Genomic DNA, 17,336 nt, shown 5'->3' on the forward strand with positions numbered 1-17,336 from the left:
TTTGTAGTTCGGGTTGTCTTCATATGCCACACAATAATTGGAGAATTTGAAAATATGATCTCTAGAGGACACACTTCCATTTTCTCCAGTGAATATTGGGAATGTAGGCATTTTGAAGTTAATAGGAAATGGGTTCTGCTCATCAATATATTCAGGATAAGGTTTTTGATAGGTAACCCTGATTATAGGATGAGCTTGTGGTTGAGCATTATGAGCCACTGTCCTCCTCAACTCAGCCAACTCCTCCCTCAGTTGTTGAGTAGCTGTATTATTATTATGGAAGATAAGAGCAGGTTCATTCTTTGGGCTTTGGTCATTTCCCGTTCCTGCTCCCTTTTTTGACTCGGGCTTTCTCCAGTTAGCTCATCCTCCCTTATTAGCCAAAAGAGGTAGCCTATAAGGAAGAGGCTTATCTGAGGTGACAAAGCCTTCTTTTCCGCTGAGTTCTCCGGTTATTATGGGCATCCCATACCTCGTCATTTCTTGTTCATTCTGCTTCCTATTATTAAATGATAATAATGAAAAGCTGGGGAATTCTTTTTGTAGAACCGGTTCAATCATGGGTTGGCTTCCTTCAGGTACTTCTTTTTCCTTTCCCTTATCTTGTTTTTCTTCCAATAACGGAAATAGGGGAATAACTGGTTCACTTCTGATGGTAACCTGGCTCATCCCACTTCCTTGAACACCTTTTGGAGTAGAAAACTCCAGATCTAGTCTTCTCTGTAGATTCCCTGTTAAGGTACACAGTCTACTTACTTCCCCCTTAGTTTCCAAAGAGATTTTTTCCATGCTCTTCAACACTTGTATCATAGTAGCCTGCAATTCTTCATTAGTTCCTTTTCCTTCAGCTCTTCCAGATGAAGTTGGGTTTTCCAGAACCACATGTCCTGATGGAGAAGAACAATTTCCTGATTGCTCTGTCATTTGTAGCAAAGGTTGAGATGAATTGTCCTTTGTACTCTTTCTGCAAGGTTTATGGCTTTTCTTCTTTGACATGCGAGATTAACGCAACTGCGTCCCACCGGGTGTGCCAAAACTATGTTCGTCTAGAGGAATATCCAGTGAGGAGGTTCCCTGGCCAACAAGCACACAGCTCATCGAGAGGTTAGCGCTAGTTGATATCGTCTGTCGGGCTTCTGCTTATTGGTGGGCTGTAAGAGAATGACAAAGTTAATTCTGAAAGGTGCCTTTGTGGGGCCTTAAGTGTAGGCCTTGAGGCTCACAATCAAAATTAACTTTAAGAATCCAGGCGTGCCACTGTCATCTTTAGCATGACAGATGTAAAACCGATGTTAAGTTTTATGGTGTATATATATATATATATATATATGCCTGAGCGACCCAGTTAGTTATGAAAGGTGTCTTTGTGGGGCCTTAAGTGTAGGCTTTGAGGCTTCCCATCAAAACTAACCGAATACTTGAATACATCTTGGTTGTTTCATTATTGCATACGTATCATTCCTGTTATACATTAATTACCCGAGCTCGCAGAGCAGAATGAAGTCAAATAGGTGCATTTGTCGGGTCTTAGGTATAAGCCTTGAGGCTTCCTATCAGAGTTAATTCTATACTTAAGCGTTCTGTGGGAATTAAGATATAACAAAAGTAAAACTAGAGAATAAGCCAATTACTTGGGCCCCAAGTAACTTCGAACTTCTGGTGACCAAAGATTGTCGTGGATGGGTTAAGTCCACATAAAGTTCTTTTTATACCTTGAGACCAAGGACTTTTAATTGGTCAATCTTGTCTGCCCGAATGGTTAGAACTTCGAAGTCTTTCAATCATAAAATGGCTAGCAATAACTTGGATGCAGATGGAAACATACATCATAGTACTAGATCTATGAATGAAAGACAACAACAAAGGAGGTCGGGCAAGGTTTCACCTTGTCAGGTAAGGCTGATCGTCTTGCAACTTCCTCTCTTTGTGATTTACAGAGTATTCGAATGCTAGAAGGGAAGATTGGACGATGAATCTATATGAGGTGATCGATACTACAACAAGATTTAAACAAGGTAGCAAAGCTTTTACAAAGGATTTCTGGTGAAGGTTGATTCTGAAAAGGATGAAGACTGGGGGCTGACTACAGCTTCATGAAGGTAAATCTGGTTTAAGCAAAATTTGTGCTTGCATTTGTTTGTTTGATTGAGTGTCCTTGTCTTTGATTTTTCTTCCTCCTTTTATAGACGATTTAGCTTGGCTGTCTGCAGTGTTGATTTTGCCCGAATGCATCTGAAGGGCAATGACTCATCAACTTTTTACTTGTACTGCCATTGTAAAGTATTTTTGGGTTGATTAGCTGGCTGGTCTACACCACTTGACCCCTAGGTAGGTGAGCAGGTAGTTTAAATGAGCTGTACCTGGTCGAAAAACAAGCCCCTTCTTCCGTCTGGACTTCGGCTGGGCCTTGGACTTTTCCTTCTTTTGAACCTCATTTTGGGCTAACCTCTTCTTAACCTAAAGTTCAAGTTTTATCCCAAACAATGCCCCCTTCAATTAATATTCAGGCTGGAATTCCAGGCGCCAATATTAATTGAATAGCCGCATGCCTGTATACCTGCTCTCGGAACTTGTATCCCTTCGTCCAGATACTCTATTTCTTCCAGACTTCAAACTCCCGTTGGCTCTTTGTTCCATAGCTTTTACCCTTGTCATCTTCTCATCACGTTTCTTTCGAACTTATTAAATGGCTTCAGGATCCAGCCAAGCCCAGCTATCATACGAATCTGGTGAAGGCATTGCTACCTTACGCCGTTTACTCAACTGATTGCATCGCCCTCGGGCAGGTTTGTGTTCTGAACTTTTCTTTGAAGCTCATGGGGTACAATTGTTGGGTCCTGCATGGATTTCTCACATCCCTGCTGTGATAGAAAATAATATGCCCAGGAGTAACTGGTTTACCCCTAACCCTTTCTTGGCTAAGTCGAGCATCTCTTCAGCTAAGTGGTCGTCATACTAGGGGGCCCGAGCACTCCCAGGATGGGTGACCCACTGGGAATTTACTCGTGAGTTCCCAGAAACAAAACTGTGAGGGTGTGGTCAGGGCCCAAAGCGGACAATATCGTGCTACGGTGGTGAAGCGGGTCCGGAAGTGATTCGCCTCGGGCCGGGATGTGACAATTGAGGTCAATTTGATGTTTGTAGTTGTGAGTGTAAAAGACATTTGTTGTTTGTCTTCCATGTATGTGCGATAAACTAGTCTCCATAATTTAAGAATACTTATCAATGTTGACATTGCCCAATACATCCATTTGTATAAAAAATTTAATTGCCTTGATTTGTTGCTTGTTTCTGGTAGCTATAATTATAATTGAATATACATTTACATTGTCGAGGAATATTTAATATATGTGAAATGTCTGAGAGCGTTTCTTGTACTCTATGACCAGAGATTGGAAACTTTAAAGTTAATTGCTACTATTTGGCAATTTAAGTGTTTTTAATATGTTTCAAGGTTAAGGAAAGTTGATTTGTTGTTTTTAATATGTTTCAAGGTGAGAGAAAGATGATTGAGGGATCATGGCAACAATAAGAATAGGATATCCTGTTTTGGAGCCAAGCACTGGTAATTTCTTGTCATCTTTACTTGCTACTACTCTATAATTAGTCTGGTAGTGTTTTCATGAAATCCATTTTTATTTATTGTGTTTTGGTTGATCTTATTTCATTTTTATGACATATGTAATCTCTATAAAGCTAACTCCAAATCTTAGTACCGTTCATTTTGGTACTCTCTTATTCTCTAAAGCATTGTTAGTTGATTAGTATAGAATAAAAACAGAATTATGAAGATTTTGCAGGTCAATCAGTTCCTAATTAACATAAGGCTGAGTTAAGAGCATTATCTACTAATGATGGAAGTTGGCTATATCTAGCTAAATTTTGGAATGACTATCTAATCCATTATGGTTTATAGCCCCTTTCTCTTGTAGTGCTAGTCATCATGTGGGAATTGAGGATTTTGGTCTTATTGCTTTTTAGGAATGGCTTGTTTCGGATTGGGTTTTATTTAAATTTTGACATATCTTTGTTATTTACCTTACTTTCGTTGGCAGAAAATTGAACTATACCGAACTAGAATTTGTGCACTTTTGAATATAGATTAATTGAGTGAGTTTGTTATTTGTTAGACATGGGATAGTGCTCAATTTTTAATTATTTTTTTTCTCTTGTATCTCCATAGGTTTCTGAGAAATTTTTGTTGGATAAGTTATTATCGCCCTCCAACCAACAATAGCAGCAACGCGAGAGTCTTTCATGACCCAATTCGGTTTCATGTAGTCTTATTGTATGACAGTGGGAGACTTAGGTTGTTTTAGGGCTTTTTTCATCAGTTTAATGTTTCTAAACCACATATGTTCTCTTGTACATGGTCAATTTATTAAACATGTTAGTAATGTTATTGCATTTATTGATTTATAAATTGTCATTACGTTGTAATTCATATTATTCATCTTCCTGGTTCATTAAATAAAGTATTAATTATAGATTAAAAAATTAAATGAGAAAAAGCAAAATCGAAGGAAAAATTGAAATTCAAACATATGTGACGAAAGCATTAGTCATTACATATTCTAATAATAAATGACGCTCAAAGCGTCACATATTTGTTCAACTATGGAGTTCGAGCTGCGAATATGTGAGGGAAAGAAGTGTCACATATAGATATAATAGGTGACAAATGTTAAAATTCATCACATTGACTATAGGTGACTGTGTATATATGATGCATTTTGTGACGCAGGAAATTCATCACATATAGGTATATGTGACGAATTCTAGTGTATATGTGACAAACCCATTCATCGCAGAATCCATGTTTTCTTGTAGTGAACATTAGTGAAAGCTTTAAGAGGATTTCTGGGGCTTACAGGGTATTATAGGAAATTTATTCCCGATGTTGGAAAAATCATTGGCCATTTGATAGTTCTTAGTAGCCACAACAACATTCAATATACTCAAGCAAGCTATGACCTCTCCTCAGGTATTGGCATTACTTGACTTTACTCAGCCCTTTATGAAAGTGATGCTTCAGGTTTTGGTATTGGAGTTGTATTACAGCAAAATGGAAGGCTTATTGCCTTTACCAACAAGACTTTGTGTGTTAGAAATCAATCTCTATCTGCTTATGAAAGAGAATGAGGGCTATCATTCATTCAATTAAGAAATGGCAATCATATTTAGTGGAAAGGCATTTTATTATCAAAACAAATCATCATAGTTTGAAGTTTTTCTTGCAAAATATAGCCAATACTCATTTTCAATAGAAATGGGTCTCTAAATTGCTTGGTTTCAACTATGAGATATAGTATAAACAAGGGTGTGATAATTAAGTGGCTGATGCCTTTTCTAGAATCGCTAGGGATGCACAAATGGTTCCACCAGATTCTCAACTTTCTCACATGGAATTCCTAGCTATTTCTTATCCATATCTCAGTTGGATGGATGATTTAGGAAGACATAGTGAACAAGATTCTTGGATTTTGGCAAAAATACAGGAAGTACAGAATATCACAGATTTATCTGCACTCAAATCTTTTGAAATACTAGGTTGACAATGGGTTCCTAAAGTACAAGTACATAATTGTACTAAGTCCCACTAGCTCTTGGAGACAAACTGTATTTGAAGAATATCAGAATAGTCCTTTTGCTGGTCATGCTAGGTTCTTAAAAACATATAAAAGGCTTTCCAGATCCTTTTACTAGATTGGTATGAAGAAAGAGATCAGAGACATGGTAGCTAATTGCCAAACTTGTGAGCAACAGAAGTATGAAACTTTGGCTCCAGCTGGATTAATTCACCCTCTGCCAATTCCTTCTAGAATGTGGTCTAATATTTCAATGGACTTCATAATAGGACTGCCACCTTGTAGAGGTAAAACTGTTATTTGGATTGTAATTTATAGGCTTTCTAAATATAGGCATTTTGTATTATTGTCACACCGATTCACTTCTGCATCAGTTACCAATCTCTTTGTTGAACATATTTTTAAGCTTCATGGGATGCATCTTTATATTCAGTGATACAGATCCTGTGTTTATAAGTGCTTTCTGGAAAGAATTTTTTGCACTTAATTTAAGGATCATCCTTGTGTTTCAGTTGAGGTTACCATCATCAAACTGATGGTCAAACAAAAGTAGTTAATAAGTGTGTGCAGAAATACTTAAGGTGTTTTTATAGTTTCCAACCTAAGAAATAGTCTATGTGGCTACCCTAGGCAGAATGGACCTATAACACAACTTATCATTCTACTACAAAACTATCTCCATATAAAGTGGTTTATGGTCAACCTCATCCATCTCTTTCTATCTATAAAGCTGGTACTACTAAGTTGGAAATGGTTAATAGAAGTTTGTTAGAGAGACAAAATGTTGTCACTACTTAAAACTAATTTGGAAGCTGCTCATGTGAGATTGGTACCTTATCAACAAATTTCATTGGCTTCTCACCCTTCCATATGCTGCAACCAAGATTTTATAGTCCCTTGTGAAATATTGGCTAAGATTGGTCCAATTGCTTACAAATTAAAGCTTCTAGCAACATCCAAGTTACATCCTATTTTTCATGTTCTTGTCTAAAAAAACATTTGGGTGCTGCAATTCAACCTATACTGTTCATTCACAAGTGATTACTAATGCTTGTATTTTACAAGATGTGCTATTGGCAATTTTTGACAAAAGGATGATTAAAAGGGGCAATACTGTAGTCATTGAAGTGTTAGTTCACTACCAGAATCATACTCCAGAAGAAGCTACTTGTGAACCTTCTCAGATTTGAAGACTCAATTCCCTGAAATGGTTCATTTGTAATGTTCTTCAGTTGTTCAACTTGAGTTTTACACTATTTTTAAGTCTTGTTTTACAACTTGTTTTAAGGGGGGAGGGGTATTGATAAGATGTTGACTAGGATGATGATTCAGCACAAGTAGTTAGTTGTTGTAACTAATAATTGGATATGAGAAGTTGGTTAGTTGGTTTTAATTAGATATAAGATTGTTACTAGGATTTTTAGTGGCTAAGATAGCTAGCTGCTATATAAGGAAAGTTGTAAGAAAAAACGGTTGTTGTTGTAAAAGTTGAATATTATAATATATACATATTGTTACTGTTACATTGAGTAAGAAGTGAAGTTGGGGTTCTATCATGGTTTGGTACACACGATTGGATTGGAGGTTGAGGATGCAAGTGAATGGTTTTTCATTTGGAGGAGATCAGAAGATGATTAGCCATGAAGGAATTTCATCCCTTATAATCCTACCATTTTAAGGAGAATTGGAATGGATAATCTTTCTTCATGAGTAATCCATCTTCTATTCTTTTAAAAAAGTGATCATAATTTTATAATTTCTCCCTTCACCATACTTTTAATTCACTAAATTATCAGTTCCAACTTAATCATGTGTATCAAGTTAGCCCTTGATGTGGTTAAGGCATTACGCTCCATGTTTTTAGGCATTTGAGTGTTTAGTCGAATTATTTTGAGTTTTTAGCCCCTTTACTAAAGATTAATCTATTTGGGTGGATAACTTACTAAATAAGTGTGACAATCATACAGTCAGTCCTATTCAAGTATGATCACCTCTATTAAAAAAATGTAAGGTTAAACTCAGCTTATTTTATGAAGTTTATTGGTTTTCAACATTTGGTACATGAAATTTTTTTCATTTCAGTCTAGTATCCAAATTCATAATTCTAGGATACTTTCATACATCAGTTAAATTTTTTGTCAAAACTTTCGTTAACTAATGACGTGGAGTTCACGTAGATAATGATTGCACACTACGTGTAGACCCACGTAGATATTAAAAATAAAAAACCTAAACCTAAAACCCACAAAGATCATGCCCAAAATCCAATTCAATCCATTCCCGACCCTAACCCTAAAAAGAATCAATCTTTGATACTCATGGTTTGGTCAGTGTGATTTCTCATCTAGGGTGGTGTGGATTCGAACCAAGTTTCATGAATCACCATAAAAAATAAAGAACCCAGCTTTGTTTGCTCACCGAAACCCCAAGCGATTCAATCCCACCGACGATGGACATGAAAGTGGCAGAGGAACTAGAATTCTGAGGGAAAGGTGACGTCCGTTGAGGAACCGTGCACGGCGAGTTCAAAATCAGCGACGAAACTCTCTATATGGCGTCGTAGGTAGATTTGTTGTTGGCTTCTCTGAATTCGAACATAATCGAATCGGTGGTGGTTGAGATCGGGAAGGTAACAGAGTTGTTGAGATCGGGCCACCTCAGCTGCACCCGAGATCGGGCCTGAGTGAACCCCGTAGTGAGGGAAGCAAGAAGCTGTGACAGAAAGGAACGGAACAAGGAGGAGGGTTTTCAATTTTTGAATTTGATGGTGTTGAATTTCGTGGGTTTTTTTTATAGTTTTGTGATGGAGAGAAGAGGGTGAATGTGCAGGAGTTGAAGAGGGAGGGGAGGCACTGGGTGCGGAGGAGGGAGGATGAAGAGGGTGGATGTGTAGGAGTCGAAGAGGGAGGGGGAGCACTTGCCCACTGGGTGCGGAGGAAGAGAGAAGAGCCCAGATTGATGTTTACTTCTATTTTTGTTACATTTTATTTATTTTTAAAAATTTTTGATATCTATATTGATACGTGACCCCAATCATTGTTCACGTGGACATCACGTTAGCAATTAACGAAATTTCTGACAAAAAACTACTTAACAGATGTATGAAAACATTCTAGAATTATGATTTTAGGTATCATACTAGAACAAAAAGAACTTTATGCACCAAATGTTGAAAACAAAAGAAATTTCAAAGTAGTAAATTGAGATTAACCTAAAAATGTATGTATATATAATCATTTGAAATGAAGCAGATAGCATAAACATGACACGTTTCAATTTTTTTTTAGCAAGCGATATTATCTACATTAAAGAGATGAGGGAGTGGGCTAAGCCTTACAATAGGCTGACAATAACGTGGTTCAATTTTTTCTTTAGTGAGAATCGAACCTAAGACCTCTTACTTACAAGTGAAGAGAAATACGATTAAAGCTTAATACTAAGTGCCAACACATTCATTTAATCTCATGAATATTAATATAGAGAATTATTATTGATATTTCAAAAATCTTATTTTACATTCTAAATATTTTATAATTAAAAAAAATATATATTTATAAAAAATATAAAATAAGATTTATAAAATGCTAATAACAGTTATCTTAATATATTATGAAAATTAAGTTAACATATCCGAAAGATTTTTACTACGTAAGAGCGAGGGTCGAAACGAACATATAAGGGTCGGTGTCCGTTGCCTACATCTAAAACTCGGAAAAATAACGGTATTTGAAACTCGAAGCGGAATGGCAACGGCTACTTTGGCAAGGCAAATAGGCAGAGCTATTACAAACAGCACAAGCGCGGGAAACGGATGGTTCAACCCTCACATGGCTGCTGCTTCCCGCGCCATTGCCGAACGGATCCCATTGGTCGATCTCGTTCTCGAAGTCAGAGACTCAAGGGTAATACAATAATAACTCAGAGTATTTGTCACGCACGCACTGCAACTGTTTGATGAAATGCCTGACTCACATGCTGTAGCCTTTTTTTCTTTCTTCGGATTTCTATGTTTAAGCTCTGGATTTGTGACTTTTAGCCCTTTAATTGTAGAAAACTAGTGCAACCTGTGTATCTGGCTTTCAAGTTTGCTTAATTTGTTTGTTTGACAAAGTGCTTCTTTTACCCCAGAATTTTATACAGTTTTCTCTTATGAAGTTGTCTTTATTTCTACACTACTAGTTTTAGCTTATTGTATAACTTATTCTTATGTGGAGAAATAATTTTTTGTCAAAGTTTTCATTCATTACTCGGGTTTTGGTTAATCTGGAGTCGAGGAACCATATGGTTTGCTTACATTTGAAACATATCTTTCGTAATGGAATTTTGCATTTTAAAGTAATTTTTTAGCTTTGAAGTTGGCTCTTTACTTTTTACTTCTTTAGCGAGTAAAAACAAAGAAAAAGCAAAATTGGGAAGAAATAAAAAGTTTGTTTGAAATCTTAAATGGGAATATTACATGAGTGGTTTCAGAAATGCTAATTCAACAGTGATAGCATCATTTCACATACTTCCTTTTTTTATCTTTTCTGTTTTATGATAAGAGTTGCACTAAATATGATCTGAACCACTAGTAATTCAATAATACTACTTTTAGATTCCATTTTCGTCAGAGTTTGACCTACTAAGGAACTATACACCACTCTCAAAGAGAATAATACTGTTCAACAAGATGGACCTTGCAAACCGTTCTCAACTGAAGGTGAGCATTTCTTCTGCAGGTTTATTTCTAGTCATGTTAGATTTATAGGACAAATTACTGAATGAGCATGAAATATTGTAAGTTAGGTCAATTTTCTGTGAACTAAATTTCTTTAATGGTGAAAGAGCTGGTCAATTGACATTTAACTGAGGCTGATGCTTCTTTCCTTTTACTTTTACTACGGTGTTGAGAGATTGTGTGTACCTGTTCCTAAAAACCATTTTCATTTCTACTTTTCTCTTAATTTCACATTTTGATTGATTTGTAGGACTGGATGAAGTACCTTAAACAAAATAATCGTGTTTCATATGGAGTCAATGCCCATAATAACGAGAGCATTCAGCAGGTAAAATGTAATTACCATATCTGTTTGTAATAACTTTTGTTAAATGCATTTTTCATTGGAGGAAAAAAAACACATTGAACGATAGAAAACAATCACACTTTTCATTTTCTATATCGCAACTTGTTTCCATCTATCTGTTTATCTGGACCAACTTTGGGATGACCACACTGTGCTGGAACTGGAGGGGGAGGGGGAGAAGTGAGGCTTTTTTTTTTTTTTTTTTTTTTCCTTCTAATTTTCGGCAGAGAAAATGACTTTTAACTGAAACTTTGACTAAAACACGGGACATAAGTGTCTATTTCTGAAACCTGAAAGGTTGTGGTGGAATAGGTGCGGTGTAATAGGTGCAGAAATCACAGAAGGTAATGAAATATACCCCACTTCTATAATCAAAATGTAGTGGGTCCCAAAACAGTCTAAAACATTTGGGGCACACAAAATTAAGTTCAGCATTTTCTTGTTCCATTCTACTTCACTGGAATTCACATGTGCTTGGTGATCATTGGCATGTGAACTCTTACTTACTATTAAAATGAAACATTTATAGGTTTTTCCAAGAATATGGATATACACAGCAGAACGATATGCTTTTTTGGTTCTTAATTTTTTGTCCCTAGATTACTTTTTCAGTTTGCTGGATATTGAGGACGGTTTACTTCTTACAGTTGTTGAACTTTTTGCAAGCTCAAGTAAGAAAATTGAAGAAAGCTGATCACTGTAATACCACAACAATATTGCTAGTTGGAATTCCTAATGTTGGAAAGTCAGCCCTTGCCAACTCTTTGCATCGGATTGGGAGGATTAGCGCAGCAGGTACTGCTTTAAATCATAATCATTCAATTTTCTTTTCTGGGAGTGTTTAGCTGGAAATAATCACAAAAAATTCATTTTCATGTATTTCGTATCAGTAGAAGTGGAATAAATTCTATATTTTATTGGACATTGGTTGTCTTGTAGAGAAGGGAAAGTTGAAGTGTGCTACAGTGAGTTCACATCCTGGTGAGACAAAAAATATAAGCAGCTTGAAGGTTTGTCGACTGTCTTTTAATTTTTACCACTGTATTTTGTATATTAATAACCATAAAATAGTGTGTGAGTGCATCACTCTTATTTTAACATATAGCTGCTTACGGCATTCAGTATTTCATTTCAGATTGCAAGCCACCCCAATATTTACGTGTTGGACACCCCAGGCGTTTTGCCTCCACATATTTCGGATGATGATGTATGCACCAAGCTAGCCTTGACAGGTATGAGCATCACGGATAGTTTATTTTAGCTTCACTTAGTCCAAAAGGGTTTCTGTTTCTGGTGTAATACCATCTCTCGTATGAAGAGGGCAAATCGAGTTACTTGCCCGTACACTGTTACTGCAGAATGACTGGTATGAGTGAAAATTATGACATGTTAAAGATGCTCTGTTCATCTGTTTGCATTTCCAACTGCAGGAACGATTCGAGATTCTTTTGCTGGGGAAAAAGAACTGGCTCAGTATTTTCTGGCTATCTTGAACAGGAGTGACGAATACAAGAAATGGGCAAAGTTCTCCAACAGCGAGAATGAGGGATCACTTGCAAATAAGTATATAGAATCCTCAACTAGCTCTGAAATCGGCATGAAACGGAAAAATGAATACCCCACAGATCACACGCAGGTTTGAGAGCTTTTGTTGTCATAATCTTGAATTCCAAAAGTTGTCCCAGTTGGTTTGTGGATTTATTTTTAATGAACAATAAAAGATTCTCTTGTTAAGTTTATTATAACAATAACAATGCACATATCAGTGACAACAAATTGAGATTGATAAATAATTGGAATAAAAATATGGTTAAAAAACATTGATATTATTGAATTTGTGGTTCCATCATAATTTTCTGGACAATAAGTGTGACATTCAAGTCTTTCAAAGTGACTTCAAGTTTTTCATGCAGGATTTCATAGTGCATGAGGTTCGTAAGACACTCTTTGAGATGATATCATCTTTCGACGGTGATGTGGAAGACGAAAGGCTTATTAAGGAAGAAATCAAGGCTATGGGAGGAGCTTTTCACGTTCCTTTGGAATCCGAAGAAGATGCTGAAAATAAAGTCGCAGCTAAGTTGCTGAATCTTTTTCGTACCGGGAGGCTCGGACATTATATTTTAGACTGTATCCCAAGAAAACTCCAGTCCTGTGCAATTTCTGTGTAAATATTTATTTTCATGCTAAAATAGGATGGTACGTACTAATCATTACGATGAAGTAATTGACAAGTTTATCAAAGATTTGTTTTTTTAATTTCAATTGAGAATGATTAGACGAGATTAGCTCTTCACCCAGCCGGTCCCATCCCCACCATTACTAAGCCAAAACCTGCAATGCCTAAACGATCAACTAAACCGATAATAAGGACAAAATGAAATGTCACGAGCATGGATAGAGACAACAAAATCCAGAACTGTAGACCATCGGTGATAAGCAATAACTATTTACCCCAAATGAAATTAAAGAATTTACAACCTAATTTCCTTCTTGATAAATATGTGTACATATAAACCACATTTGACAAAGTCGTTATAGACAATTCTTCCAATCCACTATAAGGAACCAAGGGACCGCATTAGGAGCCTTGAAAAGATAATGAATAACCAACATAAAATCCGTTTCAATCCATATAAACTTCCAGTCTATGACCCAAGCTATACGCACAGCCTTAATAAAGGCAAGAATTTATGTAGCAATTGAACTTACAAATTTTGTATTTCATGCAAAAGCACCAAGCACCTTACCATTCGAAGAGAAAAAGATCCTCCCAAATCCAACACGCCTGTTGGCACAAGATCCATCAATATTAACCTTAAACCACCCAGCCATCGGCAACTTCCAATGGACTCGAATAAAGGATGGAGCCTCAATAGAAAGCGTGAGATACCCATTAAAGAGAAAATAAGAAACACTGAAGACGATGAGCTACAACTTGGGAAACACACTAGTGCCAAGTCACGAAATCGAGCCACTAGCCAGCACATGGTATAATTCAATGAAGAAAACTTGCCCCCAAACTGAATTTGATTATGAAGAAACCAAATGCTCCATATAAAAGTACAAGCCACTATAATCCAAAGTTTTCAAGTTGAACCAAAAAAAGTTGAAAGAAAGGTTTATGAAAAAACTTGTAACATTAATGGTACCAATAAAGAGGGATGACAAAAAAGCTCTAGCAATCAGGACCAAAGATCCACTGTCCAAGGACATTCCAAAAAAATGTGAAAGAAAGACTCAACAGCTGAATTACAAAATGAGCAACGAGAAACCATTGAAACTCCCATATGTTGAAGCACAACATCAGTGCGGAAACGACCTTGTAGGACTTTCCAAATAGTAAGGCTTTGCCTTGGTTGAATCCAACGAGACCAGATGATTTTTCCTCACATCACCTGATCATAGTTAAGCAAGTGAGAATAAGCCTTTTTGCTGTAAGAATACCAGAGAGAGAACCAGACCAACATAATATAGAAACTGAAGGCTATACTTTCATTCAATGTAATGAATAATTACAGCAGAGTTTGTTATATATAGTATTGGGTATTCTAATAGATTACACTTATACCTTTAACCAAACTAACAATTTACAAAACAATATAACAAACTATAAGCAATTGTTATCAACACTTTGATGACTCAATTTTAGCTTCTTTACACCCCCTCAAACTGAACTTGGAAGCATCAAAAGGACCAAAAGAAAGCTTGGATTGAAGATATAAGAATCTCTGCCGAGACAAGAACTTTGTATGAATATCGGCCAATTGATCTTGACTGCAAACATATTGAATCTTGATAAGTTGAGCAAGAACCAGTTCACGGATGTAATGGTAGTCAATTTCAACATGTTTAGTCCGGGCATGGAAAACAGGGTTTGAAGCTAAAGAGATTGCAGAAATATTATCACACCAGAGATGAGGAATCTGAGGTAGGGGAAGTCCAGTATCTCAAAAAACTTTACAAATCCATGTTATTTTTTTAGAGGTATGAGCTAACAACCGGTACTCGGCTTCAGTAGAGGATCGTGCAACCATGGACTGTTTCTTGGCACTCCAACTAATCAAATTAGAACCAAGAAAGACATAATAGCCACTGGTGGACCTTCTATCAAAGGTACACCCTGCCCAATCAACATCAGAATAAGCAGTAAGAGTCAGAGGTCCTGGTTTGAAACCATAAGCCATGTGTGAGAGTACCTTTCAAAAATCTGAGGATACGTTTAGCAGCTTGAAGATGGAAGTCCCGTGGAGCATGCATAAATTGACATACTTGATTAACGGCAAACGATATGTCTGGTCTTGTCCAATAAGATATTGCAATGCACCAACTAAGGATCGATACTCTATAGGGTTGGACAAAAAAGAACCTGTATGATCAAGCTTTGACGTGCCTAAATGAGTGGAACATGGTTTGGCTCCATCCATCTTAGTTTTCTGAAGAAGATCAAGTAAATATTTGCCTTGATGTAAAAAGATACCTTCAGATGACCTGTGCACCTCAAGTCCCAAAAAATAGTGCAAAGAACTTAAATCTTTGACTGGAAATACATTGCTCAGTTTATTGATGAAATGTTGACAGAGAGTAGCATTAGGTTCTGTGACTAGAATATCATCAACATATACAAGGATGATAACCAAGGTTGGATCGTGTAAGACAAAGAGAGAGGCATCTGAAGATGATTGCTGAAAGCCAAAGGATTGCAACACTTGAAATAATTTGTCAAACCAAGCCCTTGGAACCTGTTTAAGGCCATAGAGAGACTTTTTAAGCTTGCACACATGATTAGGAAAAGAGGGATCACTGAACCCAAGAGCCTGCTGCATAAAAACATCTTCTTGTAAATCCCCATGCAAGAATGCATTACTAATATCTAACTGGTTTAAAAACCAGTGAAATTGAGCAACAAGAGACAAGAGAATGCGAATTATGACAGGCTTAGCAACAGGGCTGAAAGTTTCCTTATAGTCGATGCCCTCTTATTGATGAAACCCTTTGGCAACAAGCCGAGCTTTATATCGATCTATAGAACCATCAGGATGTTTCTTGATCTGAAACACCCATTTACAACCAATAACATTGTGATGAGGAGATGAGGGTATAAGAACCCAAGTCCTTGTAGATTGCAGAGCATTAAACTCTTTCTGCATGGCTATTCTTCAGTGAAAATGCTTGGAAGCCTGCAAATAAGTAGAGGGAACAAAGTCGATGGAAGAGGGAAGAAGATGCTTGGTGGCCGAGAAGGCTTTTAGTTTGAATATCCTTGCTTTTGACTGGGTAATCATAGGATGAATATTGTGCACAGTAGAAGAGATATAAGGGACCGAGATGGGAGTACTAGTCACATCAACAAAAGTAGCGTGTGGAGTAACAGTGGCAGCATGGGTATCAACAATCTCAGCACGTGAATAAGTATTAATAATACTTTGGATGGGAGACAGTGAAGACAAGTCAACATTGATATCAGTAAATAGGACAGGCGCAGCAGTATGAGAAGACCTAAAAGAGTGGGGAATAGTAAACTGCAAATCGACTGAAGATACTACAGTAGACCGAGAATCAGTGGAGGACAGTGGTTGACTTGAAGATGATGGCTGAGAGTGATGAAATGGAAAGGTAGATTCATAAAAAACAACATGACGAGATATATATACCTTCTGTGTCAATGGATCCAAGCACCTATATCCCTTATGTTGAATACTATAACCCAAAAACACACGGTACTTACTTTTGCTGTCCACTTTGGAAGTTGTATAAGGCTTAAGCCATGGAAAACAACTGCAACCAAATACTTTCAGTCGACTGTAATCGGGTTGAGTATGAAACAATAATTCCCAGGGTGATTGCATTAGACTAGAGATTGGAAGGCGATTAATCAAGTATATAGCAGTGGAAAAAGCCTTTACCCATAAAACATGAGGCACATTAGAAGCAACCAAGAGGGTTCGAGCAATCTCAACAAGATGGTGATGTTTCCTTTCTGCACAACCATTCTGTTCAGATGTGTGTGGAAAACTAAATTGGTGTATAATACCATGAGTTTTGAGAAAATGCTGGAGTGCAGAGCTAGTAAATTCACCTCCTGAATCAGAACGAAGCACCTTTATTTTATTACCAATAAGATTTTCTAAATAACTCTTGAACTCAACAAATACAGAATACACTTCAGATTTTGTCTGTATAGGAAAGAACCAACTGTATTTACTATAGTTATCCGCAAGCAACATATAGTACCTATAACCACTCACAGACATAACAGGAGCTGGACCCCAAAGATCATAATGTACAAGTTCTAAACAAGAAGAAGGAGTAGAACTAGCAGGACTAAATGATTTCTTGTGACTTTTGGCAAGAGCACAGTTGGAACAAAAGAAATCCACTGAAGTTCTGCCTTGAAGAGCAAGCTTATTCTGGGAAAGAACACGCTTGAAAATTGAAGAAGAAGGATGGCCAAATTGACTGTTCCAAATTGGAACAAGTGCTGTGACACTTATTAAGGCAGTGGTTGAAGCAGCAGAGCTTATAGGTGACGGAGATGAACATTGCAAGGGATAAAAACCATCTTTAACCGGTCCCCACAAAAACGTCTTCCCCGTAGAACGATCCTTTACAAAGGATCCATCAGAATTAAGTGTCAAAGAACAATAATTATCCTTGAGAAATTGATATGCAGAGAGCAAATTGT

General features: G+C 36.9%; 1 protein-coding gene across 2 annotated transcripts; it reads left to right on the forward strand.

Moving 5' to 3' along the window:
* Nucleotides 1-9,194: 9,194 nt before the first annotated feature.
* LOC103421845 (DAR GTPase 2, mitochondrial) lies at nucleotides 9,195-12,895 on the forward strand. Of its 2 annotated transcripts, XM_029093594.2 has the most exons (8): nucleotides 9,195-9,490; nucleotides 10,183-10,287; nucleotides 10,556-10,633; nucleotides 11,299-11,446; nucleotides 11,591-11,661; nucleotides 11,787-11,883; nucleotides 12,082-12,287; nucleotides 12,565-12,895. In XM_029093594.2, exons 1-8 carry the CDS (start codon nucleotides 9,332-9,334, stop codon nucleotides 12,820-12,822), a joined length of 1,122 nt encoding a protein of 373 aa, XP_028949427.1. In that variant the 5' UTR covers nucleotides 9,195-9,331; the 3' UTR covers nucleotides 12,823-12,895. The 2 variants fall into 2 exon arrangements, with proteins under 2 accessions (XP_028949427.1, XP_028949435.1); XM_029093602.2 differs by lacking the exon at nucleotides 10,183-10,287 and having other exon boundaries at nucleotides 9,198-9,490.
* Nucleotides 12,896-17,336: the final 4,441 nt, after the last annotated feature.

This window comes from Malus domestica, chromosome 02 (genome assembly GCF_042453785.1).
Source record: "Malus domestica chromosome 02, GDT2T_hap1".
Classification (NCBI taxonomy): Eukaryota; Viridiplantae; Streptophyta; class Magnoliopsida; order Rosales; family Rosaceae; genus Malus; species Malus domestica.